The sequence below is a fragment of the Cibotium barometz genome, chromosome 19, assembly GCF_041138505.1.
Source record: "Cibotium barometz isolate CiBa-2024 chromosome 19, ASM4113850v1, whole genome shotgun sequence".
In the NCBI taxonomy this organism is placed as follows: Eukaryota; Viridiplantae; Streptophyta; class Polypodiopsida; order Cyatheales; family Cibotiaceae; genus Cibotium; species Cibotium barometz.
This window is the reverse complement of record NC_141064.1, coordinates 19,779,344-19,796,792: the sequence shown is the minus strand read 5'-3', so window position 1 is coordinate 19,796,792 and position 17,449 is coordinate 19,779,344. Positions and strand designations below refer to the sequence as shown.

General features: G+C 42.1%; 1 protein-coding gene across 1 annotated transcript in view; it reads right to left on the bottom strand.

The window, feature by feature from the left end:
* LOC147628318 (T-complex protein 1 subunit alpha-like) overlaps nucleotides 1-17,009 on the bottom strand; it is a 28,948-nt gene extending 11,939 nt beyond the window's left edge. Inside the window, exons 1-11 of the mRNA XM_086813411.1 lie at nucleotides 16,751-17,009; nucleotides 16,597-16,661; nucleotides 5,320-5,409; nucleotides 5,144-5,230; nucleotides 5,000-5,059; nucleotides 3,704-3,754; nucleotides 3,525-3,620; nucleotides 3,375-3,440; nucleotides 2,914-3,131; nucleotides 2,550-2,646; nucleotides 2,367-2,453 (exon numbers count right to left, since the gene is read on the bottom strand). Coding sequence (XP_086669537.1) covers nucleotides 2,367-2,453; nucleotides 2,550-2,646; nucleotides 2,914-3,131; nucleotides 3,375-3,440; nucleotides 3,525-3,620; nucleotides 3,704-3,754; nucleotides 5,000-5,059; nucleotides 5,144-5,230; nucleotides 5,320-5,409; nucleotides 16,597-16,661; nucleotides 16,751-16,817 — 984 coding nt within the window. The 5' untranslated portion in view covers nucleotides 16,818-17,009. The remainder of the gene's footprint in view (nucleotides 1-2,366; nucleotides 2,454-2,549; nucleotides 2,647-2,913; nucleotides 3,132-3,374; nucleotides 3,441-3,524; nucleotides 3,621-3,703; nucleotides 3,755-4,999; nucleotides 5,060-5,143; nucleotides 5,231-5,319; nucleotides 5,410-16,596; nucleotides 16,662-16,750) is intronic.
* Between the last annotated feature and the right edge of the window lie 440 nt (nucleotides 17,010-17,449).

Sequence of the window (17,449 nt, the reverse complement as noted above, 5' to 3'; positions counted from 1 at the left end):
TATGGACTTTTAGACAAACTTTGAGGATGGAAGGCTATCAAAAATTCTATTTGCAGGCACGTTCACATCTATTGTAAAGTGACTACGCCAAGTTATTAGAGTGCTTTTGGACTGGAGTCAAGTATTATTCATAAGAATACCCTTTTTTTTGGACGCCTATTAGAATAAAAGTAAATTATTAAGATTATTACTTGTTTTAACACAAGAAAAGCAACGACAACAAAAGCAAAATCAATTCACTATAAAAAGGTGATTTGAGGGTTGATTTGATCATAACAAGAACTTGGTGCTCGCGAGGAGGCTCGCTGACTACTCCCAAGGGCTCTCTCCGTGCAGCTTGTCGCTGCCTCCTAGGACTGGTGATGGACATTCCTCCTAAGTTGTACAAGGAGTTCCGACACATTGTGAGAAAAAGCTAAAAGCAAGCTATTTTAAGGGTTTTCAAGACTGGAAATCAAATTTCAAGATTGTACAAGTGTTTCAACCTACGGATTGTATAGTACGGACAAACCCATACTAGATGCAAAATCTGAAATATGGTGTTCGGCGACTTGGTAGGAGCAAGGCAATGAAAGAATTTAAAACTGGTTGAGCATCTCAGTTTGACGGATTCACACGTAATCACATGGAGATGGGATCCCATGATACTCTCATGGTGGTGAAGGACTGAGGGGGTCCAATCATTTGGAAGATATTGTTTGCTATTGTCTTCACTTGCATTGTGGAAAGAAATGGTAGTTTGACAAGATTGGGCCTTGGGACTTCCCAAAGATGATGCTTGATGTATTTCACTCCTTAATGGTAATGAAAATGCCAGATTGAGGAGGAGGAGGAGGAAGAGAGGGACGGGGGTAGGAGGGGGAACCAACCCATCTTTTGATCCCTAATGTTGTGCAAATGTGTCATGATGCAAAGAAGAAAATCTTCTGATATATATTTGTGAAATGATGTTTCAATGCTTATGCTAAATTCAATGGTTAATTACAATATTTAAGTGCAAATACTCTTGGTTTACGCTCCTAGTTTCCTATAGTTTTCATGAGTTGGATTCCATGAGATTACTGGACACCTACGTGGACATCTTCTATGCTTGACCGTATCTTTGGATCCATAGGCATCTACGGATTAGTGGATATATTATTGTAATCTTGATGACATGGCGCTAGACTTATGAAGCAGCCCCAAAGCTTGTAACAGATAAATACTCCTTGGTAATAACATAAATTCCAAGGGGAAGGCAATGTGGTGTCAAGTATTTAAGTGTGCCTGTGGTTTTAAGTGGATGAATTGTGTGCCTTTATTTTAAGTGTTTGACCCTTGGACTTGTAACAACACGAGCTTCAACAAGGTGCAGCTTCTTCAAATCCAAGTTATAAGCTTTATCAAAGGTATCATGAGTGAACCAGCTGTATGTGTATTAAAGGCTTGCTATGAGTAGCCTCTTGTCTCTTCTTGTCCATCAGATCTCAGACGTTACAGTAGTCCCCTAATGGCATTCATGCAAAATAAATGCAGAGAGCCACCACAATCAATTAACGCTCTCTCATTCCATGGAGACACCAACTCTTGAGTCTTGATGCTTCACAAGGTTGCAGAAAGTGAATTAACCGGTGCAGCTAGCAAGGGATCAATGACTTTTAACAAATGTACAAACCTTAATAGGGTGTGAAACCATATCAATGCAACATACAGAAGAGGGGTAGCAAGCATCACAACACAGATCCTACAGATGGGCAGCAGGGCTTAACATGAGCCACAAGAGGTGTAAATTCTTTTGAAAAGAAAAGACGTGACTTGAGGTTGCTGTTAATAGCTGTGCAAACAATTGTATGAAAGATTGATAAAAAATTGCAGGGATCCAATTGATCTTATTGACCCTTCAGTTGTTGTGGGATTGCTGGAATCATAACTGGAGGATTTTGTGAAAAGCTTCAGTCTACAAGCACGTCACCTGGTGTACAGGCAGCCAACCCACTTCACCAAAAAGCTTCGGCCTTTTAACTGCATAAACCCTAATTTGGCATACTGACGTATAATGTCGAAGGGGCTTCCAGTGGTGAAAATGCCATTTGAAGGCATTTTCAAATAGCACAAAACAAGTTGACCCCGCCAGATTTGTCAATAAAATCACCTACCGCATCTATGTATAGACCAAAGAACGTGGAATACATGCACGTGCCGCGCACGCACACACGCACGCACACACACGGCTACCTTTTTAGCATTGAATATATTTCAACGAAACCTAGACTTTCACCAACACGCAAATGACAGGCCTGATTTCAGCTTGCTTACACATGAAACAAAACAAAGTTAACTTGCACATGTAGAGCCATAAGTATTGTTTCCTGCACCACATTACTTACCGGAGTTGCACCAGTAGCTTTAGCCACATGACGTAGATCTTCCTTTTTGACACGCCGAACAGCTATCGCTCCTGCCTCTACAAAGTACTGACCATGTTGAAAGCACGTCAGATTAACAGTGAAATGCATCAGAAAAAATACCAATCTATTACAGTGGGGGATGGAGAGTAAGTAGAAAGTGACCTTCAGAGACATGTCATCTATCCCTTTACTTGTAAGTATTACATTGGCCCCAGCCTTCAATACCTTCTCAATCCTTTCCTTTGTTATGTCTGCTTCCCTGTATAAAAAATATGAATGTAAAATAGGCCCAGGATTTACTTTCTTAGATCAGGTCTTGACTATAAAAAACACTGTTTTACCAAGGGTCATTACAAGCACCTCCCCTGCCCCCCTTTCCTGAAGGACTGGCAAGAGAGATCCCTTTTCTCATGCAGGGGCAGGTGAGATCTCCCCTTTTCACAGGCAGGGCTATAAGACTAAAGCCCCTGATTTTTCAGAAATATTCAACCAAGAAACAATCAACTTGGTGACCCATACTACTTGCCTGTCACGGATCTTCTCCAGCTCTTTGGGGTCAGACACAAGTACTTGGACACCCATTTGCATCTTGGTCTTTTGCAGGTTGACATCCAGACATGCAATCCGAGCAGGGGAGACGCGCATGGGCATACCTTGAGCAGCGCGTCCCATGTTCAGTGCATAGCCATTCAAAAGATAGCTATCACGAGCACTTTTCCCATGTGCTTTAAGTATATTGATCGCCTGCGCACCCAGCAGGCCATCAAATTGGGATAGTCAACATGTACATACATACAACCATACAACACATATGCATCTCTGTGCACACATGAAAGCACACATACAAACCAACATACAGCACTCACATGCACACACATATATATAGACAAGCGCACAAACACACACATACATATTCAGTGAGTACCAATATCCTCATATTGAATCTAATAGCTAAATAGTAAAGATAGAAGAAGAAAAATGCCCCACCTTTATAGGATACTTTGTTTCTCCTTTTTCATTTACAGTTTTCACTGCTTGCACCGCATCTACAGCCTGAACAACTACTATTAATAAGAAAATCAATGTTTCTTTTTAAGCCCAATGATTATGCATGGAGGGTATCAATGATCACATTACCATTTTTGAAAAGAAGTCGCTTTCAGTGCCAATTATTTTTGAAGACATGCTAGTCTTTGCACAATTAATGAGAGTGTCCTTTCCAAGCTTATCAACCTGTGATGCATTCAACATTTTCTCAGAATATCATTGTCTGAAAATTCCCGTAGCATTTATAGCATCTTGTGGAAAATCAATACCTTGATTGAGAGCTTCTCTTCAATGTATTTGCAGGCCTCACGCATTGCAAGCTTACAAAAAGCACAATACATCAGCATTTCTCTAGCACAATAAGTCAGCATCTCTTTTTTTTTCGTGAAATGGTGTTTTATATTATATGTAAAAATGTACATCGGCCACATGGCTCACACAAAACCTATGGCCCCAAAAAAAACCCCACAAAAGATCCTCTAAAGGATCATGACCATGCAAACCTGTACACTAATAAGAAAGCCTCCTAGCCAAATAAGCATCCCAGATAAAAGCATCAAAGATGAGCCAGCCGAGCCGCCATAGACCATAACGAAATAAGTCAGCATCTCTCTCTCTCTCTCTCTCACACACACACACACAATGATGCTCACTATGATGATGATGATGTTATGATAGACATACAGCTAGTATAACCTTTTGTATGAGTTTTTTTGTTCTTTTAGTCTTTTCCATCGCTCAATATATTACATGGAATTCTCGTGCTACTTTTAAACCCATTGGGTCTTTTGAAGATGATTCTCTCTCTCTCTCTCTCTCTCTCTCTCTCTCTCTCTCTCTCACACACACACACACACCCCTTCCAATAAATAGACAGATTAATAGGTAGATGAAGAGGTAGAAGGTAGATAGGTATAAATAGACCAATCAATTGATTGGTGAAAGATAAATAGAAACATCAATCGATGGATGCATGGACAGACGAATGGATGGAGAAGGAAAGCTGCAAACATAAATAGATCAAAACATTCAAATAAAGTGTAATAATTGACAAAGCACTAAAGTTCGGATATATATGTATACACACACACACACACACACACACATATATATATATAAGAGGACAAGGAGGGTAGCCCCCGAGCACATTTTTGGACATGGACTCTAGAGCAGCCATCTTAAGTTAAAGCCTATGAACACTGCAGGGGTCAGAAAAATTCTCAAACTGATCAATTGGGATGGGATAGCCACTCAGAGAACAATAGAACAACCTTTGGATGCTTTGACCAGCTTTGCTACAAACATGTGGCATTTGAGAGCAATCTAACCATAGACCAGTAGTCTATCAAACTCATGGGAAAAAACTGTCAACATATAGACCACTCTTCTATCTGACCATGGATCACTATTTCATCAAACTCTACAAAAGTTGCAGTCCCCAGACCCTCAAACCAGACTACTTTTAATGTTTGGCCCTGGGCTTAACTGCATAAGCAAGCACGTGACTCTTTTTCTTTCTTTTAATATGTAGATCCCATGTAATGCTAAAGGGTGGTGATGCTTACTCTATATCCACCAATAATCGATGTTGGATGTATCTTGTTTTGAACTAGAGCATTTGCTCTCTGCAAGACAAGAAAGAGACCATTGAAATCAAGGAGGCAAAACAACCTAGACACTCATGTGTTAGCTGGAGTTATCAACTTTACCTTCAATAATTCTGCTGCTATTATGACCACAGAGGTTGTTCCATCTCCAACCTCCCGATCTTGAAGTTCAGCTAGCTCCACAAGAACCTAGGAAAGAAAACATGCTAGTTTCTTAATCCCAATACCAAGGCAAATTTTCAGAAAAGCTTTAACAAAACATTTGGAAGATATACCACCTTTGCGGCTGGGTGTTCTACTTCCAGCATCTTTAAAATTGTAGCTCCATCATTGGTAACAGTCACATCACCTATATCATCCACAAGCATCTGTAACAAGTAACATTGATTCTTAGTCAATGTTATGTTTTGAAAATACAATTTTCATTACTTGTGATTCATCAAAATACAATTTTCATTACTTCCTGTCGCAACAAGGATTGCTCAAAGAAATTAAAGAAATTTGAAAGCAACCATGCAAGAATGTCAAAATCAGCTAATTTCATGGATTTTAAATAAAGTCCACTACTAGACTTACTAGCTGGATTCCTTGTTACTACAGCTTTGACTGGACATTTACATATTGTCACAGAAGAGAAGTTATTTTTTAGAATTCACACAATTATTCTAAATTTTCATCCTAAAGGATGAATATCTTTTGAAACTATTCTCCAAGAATCAAGCGATTGTACAAGTAAATTGAGCACAAACCCATAGTATAGACAAATGTTCTAGATTAAGCCATAATGTAAGTGAAACATGAGTTGACCACTCCACCAATACACTATATATTGAGATTGCATGAAGTAAGCTCTTTGTGGTTAAGACGGATGCCAATAATCATGCTGTAACAATAGCTTTATTCCAAGAAATACTAACAATTGTTGAAAATTGGGTGGAGGGCCAAGTCCCGGAAGGTCACTCATCCAGTATCCTAGCTGTGTTCACGGCAATGCACACTTAACTGGAGGTTTCCACAAATTGGTCTAGCCATCCAGACCCCAAAACCTTAAGACATCTGGTCTATTCATTTTGTGGAAATCTCTTAGTGCTACTTTGGCACCACTTTTCTCAACACCCCCCTTGGTGCCAACTTGTCCACTTTTTCCTAGCTTTTAAGGTTGAACTTTTGTCCATGTTTTCATGGCTTCAAAGACTCAACTTGGCTACTCTTTAGTGGCTCAAAGATTACACTTTAACCCGTTGCTTGTAACATGCAAAAGCTTACAGACAAGGATTATACTTTGATAAATACTTTCAGCCCTTGGTTCTTGACAATGAATAGTTCAATGTAGAGAAGATAAGAGTGCAAAGAGAGAGAGAGAGAGAGAGGAGAGAAATACACAGTTTTGGGTCCGGAATACCCTTTGAAGGGCCCCCACCATGTATGGTGTATTTGCTTTATTGAATGAATAGAATGACAGAATTTTGGCTATAAATAGCTTGGACTGAACTGGACTTAACTTGGACAGCTTTTCCCTTAGCTGAGATATCTTTCAGCTTGAAGATTTATCCCTTGATCTACACCTTTCCACCTTGCTTTGGCCCTTCACTTGGCTTGTCTACAGCCCTTGGACTTTTAGCACTTGCAGATTATGAGATGATTTGGCTGATTTCTTCCCATCGCTTATATATCCTAACATAGGCTGGTCGGTTTGCTTATGAGGCTGTCGCCTGTTTCAACAGCCCACGACTTAGATTTTTCAACATTAAATGTGGCGCCTTTCACACGTGTGATTAATTGTGCTGGCAGCTTGGGTATTGTGCTGGCCGACTGGGCTTTTGCTAACCGACTGGGCTGCATGGGATCAACCAATGATATCCCAAGTACCTAAGGGGGGTGGGGTGTCCTAAGGCCTAGGTGTCTCTTGGATAGCCTTTTCCATGGTATTCCTGAGACAAACCCCTACAAGGTCCATCTCCTGATGCCCGTGCATCCAACTAGTAGCCTAATAAATGCCGAGTATACATGTACATCATTCCAGAGGGTGACAAACGTGCAGGACATGCACCGACCTCATGTGCGGGACATGCACACGTGACCATGACACTAAACTATGGATCCCTCGCTGACTTGTCTCGGATAGGGGCTCACAAAGGACCAGTTACTACTCTAAGACTTGCACCAACTGTACAGCATGGCCACGTGGCATCCAAGTGTGGGATGCACGTGATACGGCTCTAATACCATATTGAAAATTGGGTGGAGGCCCAATTTGCAGGAGGTCAACCATCCCAATTGTGTTCATGCCAATGCACCCTTAATTGGAGGTTTCCACAAATTGGTCTAGCCATCCAAAACCCAAAACCTTAAGGTAATGGAGGACCTCCAAGCTATCCATTTTGTGGAAATCTCCTAGTGCTACACTTTAGCACCACTTTCCTCAAACAACGATGGTGTTTGTCAATCAAAAGGTAACTCAGGCACTTCTACATGAGAATAAGCTTTATGCTTGTTCATGCATTGAAGGAGTAGAGCATTACCTATAAGGCACCAATGTCGTGGCACATGAGGATAATATAGCCTTCAAGTACTTCTATCTTGCATCCGGCTTGAGAGGTTGTAAAGCCAAATGGTATGTACTTATGCTAGACTTCGGTTTTAAAGTACGCTATCTTGTGATAGGCTACATCCCTTGGAATACAAAATAAAAAGCAAAAATCATTTTGTTCCCAAAAGAAACTTATAAAAGCCAACCTTTGCTTTTCTTAAAAACTTAAAAAGCTAAAAGCTTGTACTTTTTAATAAGCATTAAAGCACAAAGGGTTTTCTTTTTAATTTTAGCTTTTCCCACGTTCATAAAGCAAGTCGGCAATCTTTTTCTATGTCCATGTATCGACTATGCACGATATTTCTCTCTCTCTCTCTCTCTTCCGTTCTCCACACCGGCTTTCTCTCTCTTCATTATGTGCATGCCGACTTTCTGTCTCCCAGTATTTTTAGCTTCAATATCCACCACCAGTGCAGATATGAGACGTTGGCATTTTACGCTTTCCAGCCTGTCGCTCGACCGCAGTTCTAGGTAAGCAGGGCTGGCTGTGATTAATTGTAACATGCAACGGAAGTATTCGTGATTAAGGATCCTGTCACACAAGTCTCACACCGCCTTCTGTATCCTAAATTTCATGAGTTTAGCAATCCACTTTTATGACTTCAAACTTTAAGAGATTTAGAGAGAGAAATGAAATGAAATGAAATGAAATGATATATTAACGTCTTCAGAAGGCCAAAATGACCTATGAGACCAAAAAGGTTACAACAATTGGTGGATCTGATACAATGTCTATGTAAGAAAAGCTAAAAACAACTAAACAACTAATTGAAACTGAAACAACTATGAGAAAAAGTACGGTACTAGGAGCTCTTAATGGATAACATCTGGGAGGAAAACTCCAACAACAAAGGTAAGCATCATACACATCACTATCCAAAGATGTCTCTCATCGATCGATGGCGGATATCCTCAATGTCCTCCATGGTGAGTACTCTGACTGGACGTCTCCCATGCCGTGCTAGTATGGTCCTGATCCTTTGTTGTAGTCTCCGCCGGTGTCGAGATGGGCCTCTCATCTTGGGGCGCCTGGACCGCCTCAGCTCTATAGCTCGATCAATCAGTGTACCTCTCGTGCGGCTATACTCTGGGGCTAGCTGCAATGCCTCTGCTGGCCTGACTGCTCAATCTCTGGTCGAAAGAAGTCTGTAATCTGCCTCTGTAGGTGTCTCTCCCTCTCTGATCCCCTCCCCTTCTGCATTGGTGTAGATGGCCTACATGCATATGGGATGAATGCTCTACAGAATGCAAACATGTCCTGATGCAAACACTAAGGCTTCTAAGACATCTATATGCAAGAATGATTCTCTCCAAGTGAGTTAAAGGACTTGACTGACTGACTTACTTACTAAGGCTGAGGAATGACCTACGTAGCTTGTGCCTAACATATCCTAGACTGAGGATTACAATGGGGTCACGGCGTATGACAAATATCATCCTAAAGGGTGCTAATACTATTCAATGTTAAAGGACTTGACTGACTGACTTACTTACTAAGGCTGAGGAATGACCTATGTAGCTTGTGCCTAACATATCCTAGACTGAGGATTACAATGGGGTCACGGCGTATGACAAATATCATCCTAAAGGGTGCTAATACTATTCAATGTTGCACTGATGATGATGAGCCATCTTGTCACCATGCACTACAGTGCAAAGTGCATGACAGTGCAGAGTGCATGTAACATTAACACCAGCCGCATGTTTTGCATACCAACCCGCCTGGGTCAACTATGCATACAAACCGACTAGGTCGTGTCGTGTTGTACGCCCAGCGAAGCGTGCAGTGACAGACTCAACCACGTGTACAAGAGATAAAGATATAGTGAGAGAGGAGAGAGAGAAGGGAATAGGGATCTTGCACAATACATCACATTGAGCGGGAAACAGGCCCTGCTCCCTTTCAAGAATTTATTCAGAAACAATCCACGTGCATGCTGGCCAGAATCAATACAATCAATGAATACAAAACAAACAAATATGTCGATGTAGGATATCCAAGTCGAGGTCAATGTCGAGGCACAAGATCTTTGATGCCAAGCACACCACGAGGATGACCCACAAGAATCTCTCACCGGGCTATTACCAGATCCAATATCCAATATCCAAATCCAAATCCAAATCCAAATCCAAATCCAAGTCCAAGTCTATGTCCAAGTTCCATGTTCACGTCCAAGTTCCATGTTCATGTCCAAGCCCTACAATAGACTTAATGTCCATACTAGAGTAAAGCAATCCTCAGTAAGAGACCCCACGAAGGAATATATATATATCAAATCAGGTCCCTCACCAACAACCTGTAGGAGGTTCAAGGCAGTTGTTGACAGTGGCGCGGCTCTGTCCTTGTTAGCGACGGCTTTGTAGGCAATGGCCAGCAAATATTGGTAGCTAGCTTTTGTTCAGTGGACTGCTGCTAGGTGTATCATGTGGTGGCCAAGTAGAATTGGTGGCGGCCAAGCACAAAAGGTGGCGACCGGATACAAAGGGTAGCGATTCTGACGCACGCTGGTTGGCTGCAGCGTTGGTTGCACAGGCTGGCTGGATGACTTCACGGAAGAGTTGAGTGCTGACAAGGCTGGCGGAGTAGTTGGCAGGGCTGACGGAGCCGCTTGCAGGGCCGACAGAGCCGCTAGCAACGCTGGCTGAGACAGAGTATTGGCGCTAAGAGCGCTCGAGGTTGGCGCCAGTGCTGGCTGTTGGTGCTATAGGGCGATAGATAATGCTAGTTGGTGTTATACAAAAGGCACAAGCAGCACAAAAGAGGCACAAGCAACTGCAAGTGCTGGTGAAGAAATCGACTGTAGGTGACGACGCACAGCTTCTGCAGCAAGTGGTGGCAACGATGGCTTTAATGGCGTGGTGTTGTACAAGTATCGCAACCAACGGGGAGTAATGCCTATGGCAAGTGGCTCTTGACGACGTCTAGCACTCAATAGGCAGCAACAACAAGAAGTGCTAGTTGCACGCGGTGATTCAAAAAGGTGCACAAGTGGCACAGTCAATCAATAGGCGACTATAGCTTTGTTAGCGTAGAAAACACAATCAAGTGGAGCTGGTGGCACAGAGGTGTAGCACAAAAATATGGCTCAGCCGCTACTGGAGGCGGACTGCAGAGAAAGGGCAAGCGATCAAGGCAAGATAGAGCGTTGGTGGGTACTGCTACAAGGCTACCGAGATGATCCAGTCTACTGCAGAGGTAGGCCAACAACAGCAGAACGTTGATGTTGATTATGATCTTGTGCTTTTGCTGATTTTATGAAGCGATGCTTATATATGGGGTTGGGCTCCAGCCTGCTGGTCCGCCCGAAGAGGGCTGTTGGCCAGCAACAAGATAAAAATACCAAAATAAAAAACCCTTTTTGGGCTCGATAAATACCATTGGCATATTCACACACCCCTCTCAGGCCAAAAGGGGGACCATGAGAGAAGATGAGATGAAGACAAAGGATACCAGGGTCCCACACTGCCACACTCGCAAAAGGCATGTATCCCCTCTCTGGAAACGAAGTCTAATAAGTTTCAAGAGGAAGGTCATGATGTCAAAGGTGTAGATTGTGACTAGGTATAGACAAGTTGATCGTCTCCCAATGTAAGACCTCAAACGGCGCTCTCCAATGAGTAAGAAGTCCCATCCTTTGTGTGGTCCAAATCTAAGTAAGGAGAATCAACTTCTAGTGATAAAGGCTAGTCCTCCGAATTCATGCGTAGACGATCCATGTTGTGTGCTCTCAAGATCTTCAATCCCTTTGCTCAAGAAAGCTCTGATACCATGTGAGGACAAAAGGACGAAAGAACCAGATGTGCGAGAGATCAAAGCAAATCAACACAACATCGTGAGGTGGTCAGTGTCGAAGGCTCGCATCGGTGGATGCGGTGACACTCCAAGGTAGTAGATGTCTGTAGTGGGCAACAAAAATGTAGTGATCCAAGCTCTGGTGACAAGGATGTTGCGGTACCTGAGAGGTGTGTTGAAATATATAAGTAAATAGGGTGTGTGCGGGAACAAGCCCTTGGCTAGAGGCTGTAAAAGAGAATCTGCAAATGTGAGAAAACCTGTGAAAAGATGAGAAGAATTCTTGAAACTTTTTGGCTTTTCATCTTCCGGAAAACCTTTGGCTTTCCGTTTTCTCGAAACCTTTTGGCTTTCCGAATTCAAAGAAACTTTTGACCTTCCGTATTCTCGAAACTTTTGACCTTTCACATTCTTTTTTTTTTTGTCTTTTTATTTTCTCAAGAAACTTTTGGCTTTCCGTATTCCAGGAAAACCGTTGGAATTTCAAAAAAATTTGACCATTCGTATTCTAAATGCGTTCGGGATAATTTAAAATTTTTAAAAATTTCTTGAAAATTAGTGAAAAATTAGACAAAGGTTATTTTAAATTTTGGAAAAATGTGGGGTTGGTGTTTGGTATGTTGTGTCCATTCGGACGCCCGTGACCATTCAAATTCCTTTAAAAATATATTTTTTGACTCAAAAAATTAAAAAAATCCATTCAAACTGTAAATTTTCATTGGATTTGAGAATTGCCGAGCGGAATTAGAAATTTCGTGAATGGTGGGATACTCAAGAAAAATTAGGAATATTCTAGACATTATTTTTAGAAATCCTAAAAATTAGTATTTTTAAAATATCAATGGTATTTTGACAAATTTAATTGCTAAATCTTTTTTGAAAAAATATAGGTTTGGAATGCCATAAGATAGGTTTCGTGAAATTCAAAATTATCATATTTTAAGGCCCTATAAAATTAGAAAAAATTAAAAAAAAATCATGATAATTCTTTTTCTTGAGATTTTAATATTTTCGAGGATTATTTGATGTGGAAGTACGTTTTATCTTGCTGACATTAGATAGATGTCCATGCCTACATAGTCCGTATACTCTATTTTTTGCACACAAAATAGAGGATTAATTTGCTAATCAGTGATTAATCAATGCTAATCACTATTTTTTGGTGCAATTGAGGATTCAAATTAACCATTAGGTATCTGATACAGATCCCTATAACTTCAGATTGCAATTCGAAGATGGTTTGATACTCCAACCATTCCGTACAAATTGATTACCCTTGATTTAATGTAATTTTTGGTGATTTTATGCTGATAAATCTGTTGTAATCATCTCCTAAACACCAGATTGAGTTATAAAAGAGTAGACACTGCCCTTGAATCTTGAAATTGGATCAAGAGGTAAGACCCGCTTCACATCATCATGAGTGCGACACAAGAAATAGCCAAATTTAATGGAGAGCAGTTTTACACATGGCAGACAAAAACCATGTATCTGCTCACAAGGGAAAATCTGTGGGGCCTAGTTGAGGGAAGAGATGAATGCCCAGAGGTGAGAGGAAAAATGAGTGGAAGAGCAGAAATGAAAAAGCATTGGGACTTATTACACTCAGTTTAAATGATAAAATCATTCATCACATCACAGGGATACAATGGGCAAAAGATACATGGGATGAACTCAATAAATTATTTGACACGCAAGCTAAAAATTCAAAGATAAATCTGTTAATGCAATTCTACAAATTGGATATGAAGGAAAGTGAACCTTTAATCACACACTTGAACAAATATAAAAGCATTAAGCAACAACTGGCATCTATTGGCAAAAAGGTAGAAGATGATGAGGCACTAGCAGTGCTTCTGAAGAGTGTGGACAAAGGTGAATATGAAAATATTGTAGCAACACTAAAGAATGTAGCTACACGAGATAGAAAGAGCTCTACTAGAGCAAAAGAGCAGAGGCAAAGAGAAGAAATGGCTCGACTCAACAGCAGGAGAAGAAAAAGCATTCTTTGCCCGAGAAGGATTCTCTCGAGGACGAGGACGAGGAAGAGGCAAAGTAGAAGGAAGGACCTTCACTTGCCACAACTATGGAAAGCCGGGACACATGGCAAGAGACTGCTACAGCAAACCCAGTGGAGACGGAACGACATCGGCAAACTTCATGGAGGCTCCTAAGAAAGTAGAGTCGGATCATCTTTTCTGAGAGAGAGAGAGAGAGAGAGAGAGAGAGAGAGAGAGAAACCCCACAACCCAATGTAACCTGCCCCAACAAAGTAAAACCACCTCTGAGCCACCGATGATGTAGGCCATGTGGTAGATGTATGTGTGAGCACTTTAGTCAAGGTCACGGACACTTATAGTAGCCTTGGACACATAGAGACTATGAGTTTAGGGACTTGAGGCACTGGTCGCGGACTATCAAGTAAGAGGAAAACTTGGTATAGGGTCCAGGTGTGCTAGGAGTGGGGAGGTGTTGAAATATACAAGTGCATAGGGTATGTGCAGGAACAAGCCCTTGGCTAGAGGCTATAAAAGAGAATCTATAAATGTGAGAGAATCTGTGAAAAGGTCAGAAGAATCTACTGGGAGAGAATAAAGGGTAGCATGAGAAGATTTAGGATGTGTGGAGATATTCTGGGAAGAGATGGAGAGAATCAAGCAAAAGAGATGGAGTGAATCAAGGAGAAATCAGTGGAATTAGATGCTTGGATGTAAACTCTATAAATTGAGGCATTGGCCTAATGAGAACTTGCTGGTTTTTTATTATCCATACCTACATTAAGCTATCAGTTAATTGCTCACTAATCACGTCTTAATTATCGTCTAATCTCTTTGTTAATGATGTTGATTCTAGCATTTGATCCACCATAGCTCATCACATTGCTGTAATTTTAACAAGGTGCACGGCTAGACAACTCCCAGAGGACTGCATAGCAAAATGCAGAAGGTATCTAGATACACCATGTCTCGGTGTGAGACTCTGATGCAGAAGAACACGTATGTGGAGCAGAGAGGGCTGTTGTCCCAAGCTGTAGTAGCTGAGGACAAAGAGGGACGCGATCCCATGCAAATGGTGGGCTGATATCCCGAGGTAGGTAGTGAGCAAAGAATGGGTTGTTGTCCTGTGGTGTGATGATGAGCAGAGAGGGCTGTTATCCCGATGTCAAGTGATGTGCAGAGAGGGTTGATGTCCCAGGTAAGTGTGGTCTGCCTACAAGTACACCTGACTGCTACAGGAAGTCGGGACACGATCAAAGCTACAGGAAGTAGGTGAAGTGCTGGCACTGCTGGAGACAAACTGCGGAGAAAGGGCGGGCGATCAAGGCAAGACAGAGCGCTGGTGGGCACTGCTGGAGACAGATTGCGAAGATGATCCAATCTACTGTAGAGGTAGGCCGACAGCAACAGAGCATTGATGTTGATTATGATCTTGTGCTTTTGCTGATTTTATGAAGCAACGCTTATATATGGGGTTGGGCTGCTAGTCGGCCCAGAAAGGGCTGTCGGCCAGCAGCAAGACAAAAATACCAAAATAAAAACCCCTTTTGGGCTGGGTAAAATACTATTTTGGGCATATTTTCACACACTAGCCGCCACATGTCACATGCAGAAGCTCTGGGAGTCTTCTTTCAGCCCTAAACACCTTTCATGGAACAACCCGATGCAAAATGCAAGCAAGAGATGGAGAGACGAGAGAGATAGTTGAGTTTAACTATATTCATAATGTACAAAAAGGAAGTACAAGTATTGGCAAGGCCTAGGCTTCCCTTCAAAAAGATTCCTAACTCCTAGAAGTCCTAGTCTAATGAATCAGCCCCTAGCCCCTATAGGACTGAATGACTCGAAATCTATGCCTTGGTTTACTTATACCAGCTCATCCTCCAATCAACCAGTTCCCCTGCTGCAAACCTGCAAAGACAACATTAAATGCTGTTGTCCCCACAAGTGTGCTCATGAACTGACGTGGGCTGAGTTCTTGCTGTCACTTTTGGTTCTTGAGTGCTGGTCTAAGTCTGTTTTGCTGCTTCCAGCCTTGGATAGTTAGCCATGTGCATGTGTGCACATGACATCACAACCTTGCCAGCCCAAGCCAACCGTGGCTTAGCTTGGCTTACCTTGAGCCAAACTTACGTACACGCTTCAACCAAGCGCTCATGGCGATTACGCACATAAACACACATCCTTGCAACGATATTTCTCCAGCACTGGCAGCAATCCTTCCCTAGCGCACCAACATGCGTTGTAGCATGACCAAAGACTGGAGTCCTCCATGCCACCCTCGCCTACCAACAGAGGGGAAAAGCAAGGGGCACAAAAAGCTTAAAATAGAAGGGAAGATCTGAAAGAGAAGTTACATGGGTGCATGGCTAGGGGATGGCTTCACACTAAGTGAAGGCATGCTTTAAAGAAGAGGCATAGTTATTAAAAGAACTATGGGAAAGCACTTATAATAAAAGGACGGCTAAGTTTAGGGCCAAGAATCCTATATAAGTGAACCCAAGGCATAGTGATCATCTAATGTGACTCGTAGCCTAAGGCCCAATAGGATTGCTCACTAGGTGTGCTCTACATCAAATGATCCTGGATTGGTCTTGGATGAGACTCAACAAAGTGCAAAATCACTTGCACGTGAGCTAGAATGCAAAAGCACATAGAGACATGGTGGTGCAAACAATTCAAGGAAAGCCCCTCTTAACAATGAAAAGTGAGTGAGGAAAGCCTCTCTTGGTGATCTAAAAGCACTTACCATCAAGGTTCTACTCAACTTAACTAGCAGCTGGAGAAAATTTTGAAAGGATGGATCCCGTTGTAGTAAATCCAATGTTTAGAAATATAATGGATAACTATCATCGCTAACTAGATTCCCTTAATCCAAATGTCACAGTTTAGTAGATCACTGACATCTATAAAGAACATTTTACTCTTTCTCAAATGTATGCATACATCCATCGCTGATGTATGTATGTAATTATATCGAGTGCTCTTGTACATGTGTGTGTGTGTGTGTGTGTGTGTGTGTGTGTTGCCATGATCATGAGAAATCTTGGCAATAAACAGCACGAACACGTGCCGATATTCTGATCAAGAATGTCAGACATAACTGCGCTCAAAATTGAAGAAAAAAATGCATTCTGATCCTAAATTTGTTTTAAAGAAGTGCGAACGCGAGTACCTTGTCAAGGCCTACGGGGCCCAGCGAGGTTTTGACGATATTAGACAGAGCCTGGCAAGCCATAACTGCATAAACGGGATACAACAGATGGGACAAGCGGAGAGAAAAAGAGGGAAAAAAAAAAACAAGGGCAGACAGTAGATCAAGAACTCACCGTTCTGAGTTCGCACATCCTGCCCCGTTTGGCGCTCGCCGCGGATGTCCAGAGTTTGAGTCGCCATGGATGTGCGGACGTGTGCGTGCTCGCGCGCGCGAATGACAGAGGGACAGGGAGAGGAAGAGAATGTGTAAGAACCAACTGAAGCTCTTCTAGGGCGCCGAAGTAAGCCTGTAGGCTGTGGGTTTAAAAAACCTAAAGCCCGCTTACAAAATTTGTCCGGCGTCCCTCGTGTTCTGCACCGGCTCGATTGTGTTCTGCACCGGCTCGAAAAGACTAAACACTTCAGTACCTCCGGTAATGGTCAAGAGGAGGTAAGGGTTAGAATCTGTCTTAGTTGCATTTGTAATTTCAATACCCTCTCTTACAATTTATAGAAATGGCCCAATCACAAAATCATATGCGCCTCAACGAACATATCGTGCCCACCCACCCCACATTCAAAAAGGCGGTGAGCCGGAGTTTGAGCCCGCGCCACCCAAAAAGGTAAAGTTTAACGCTCTACCAGTGGGTTATTGTCCCCCCTCTCATAAGGTGTGATAAAGAAAGGAACCTCTCGCATTTATTTTACATTCAAACAAGGCGAGGGTTTTCACCAACAAGCACTGACCTCGCCTTTACTCACATTGTTACCCAAATAAAGGAACTAACCCAAGCGAATCTGGGTATCGAAGAGGCACAAAGGAAGCCAACTTA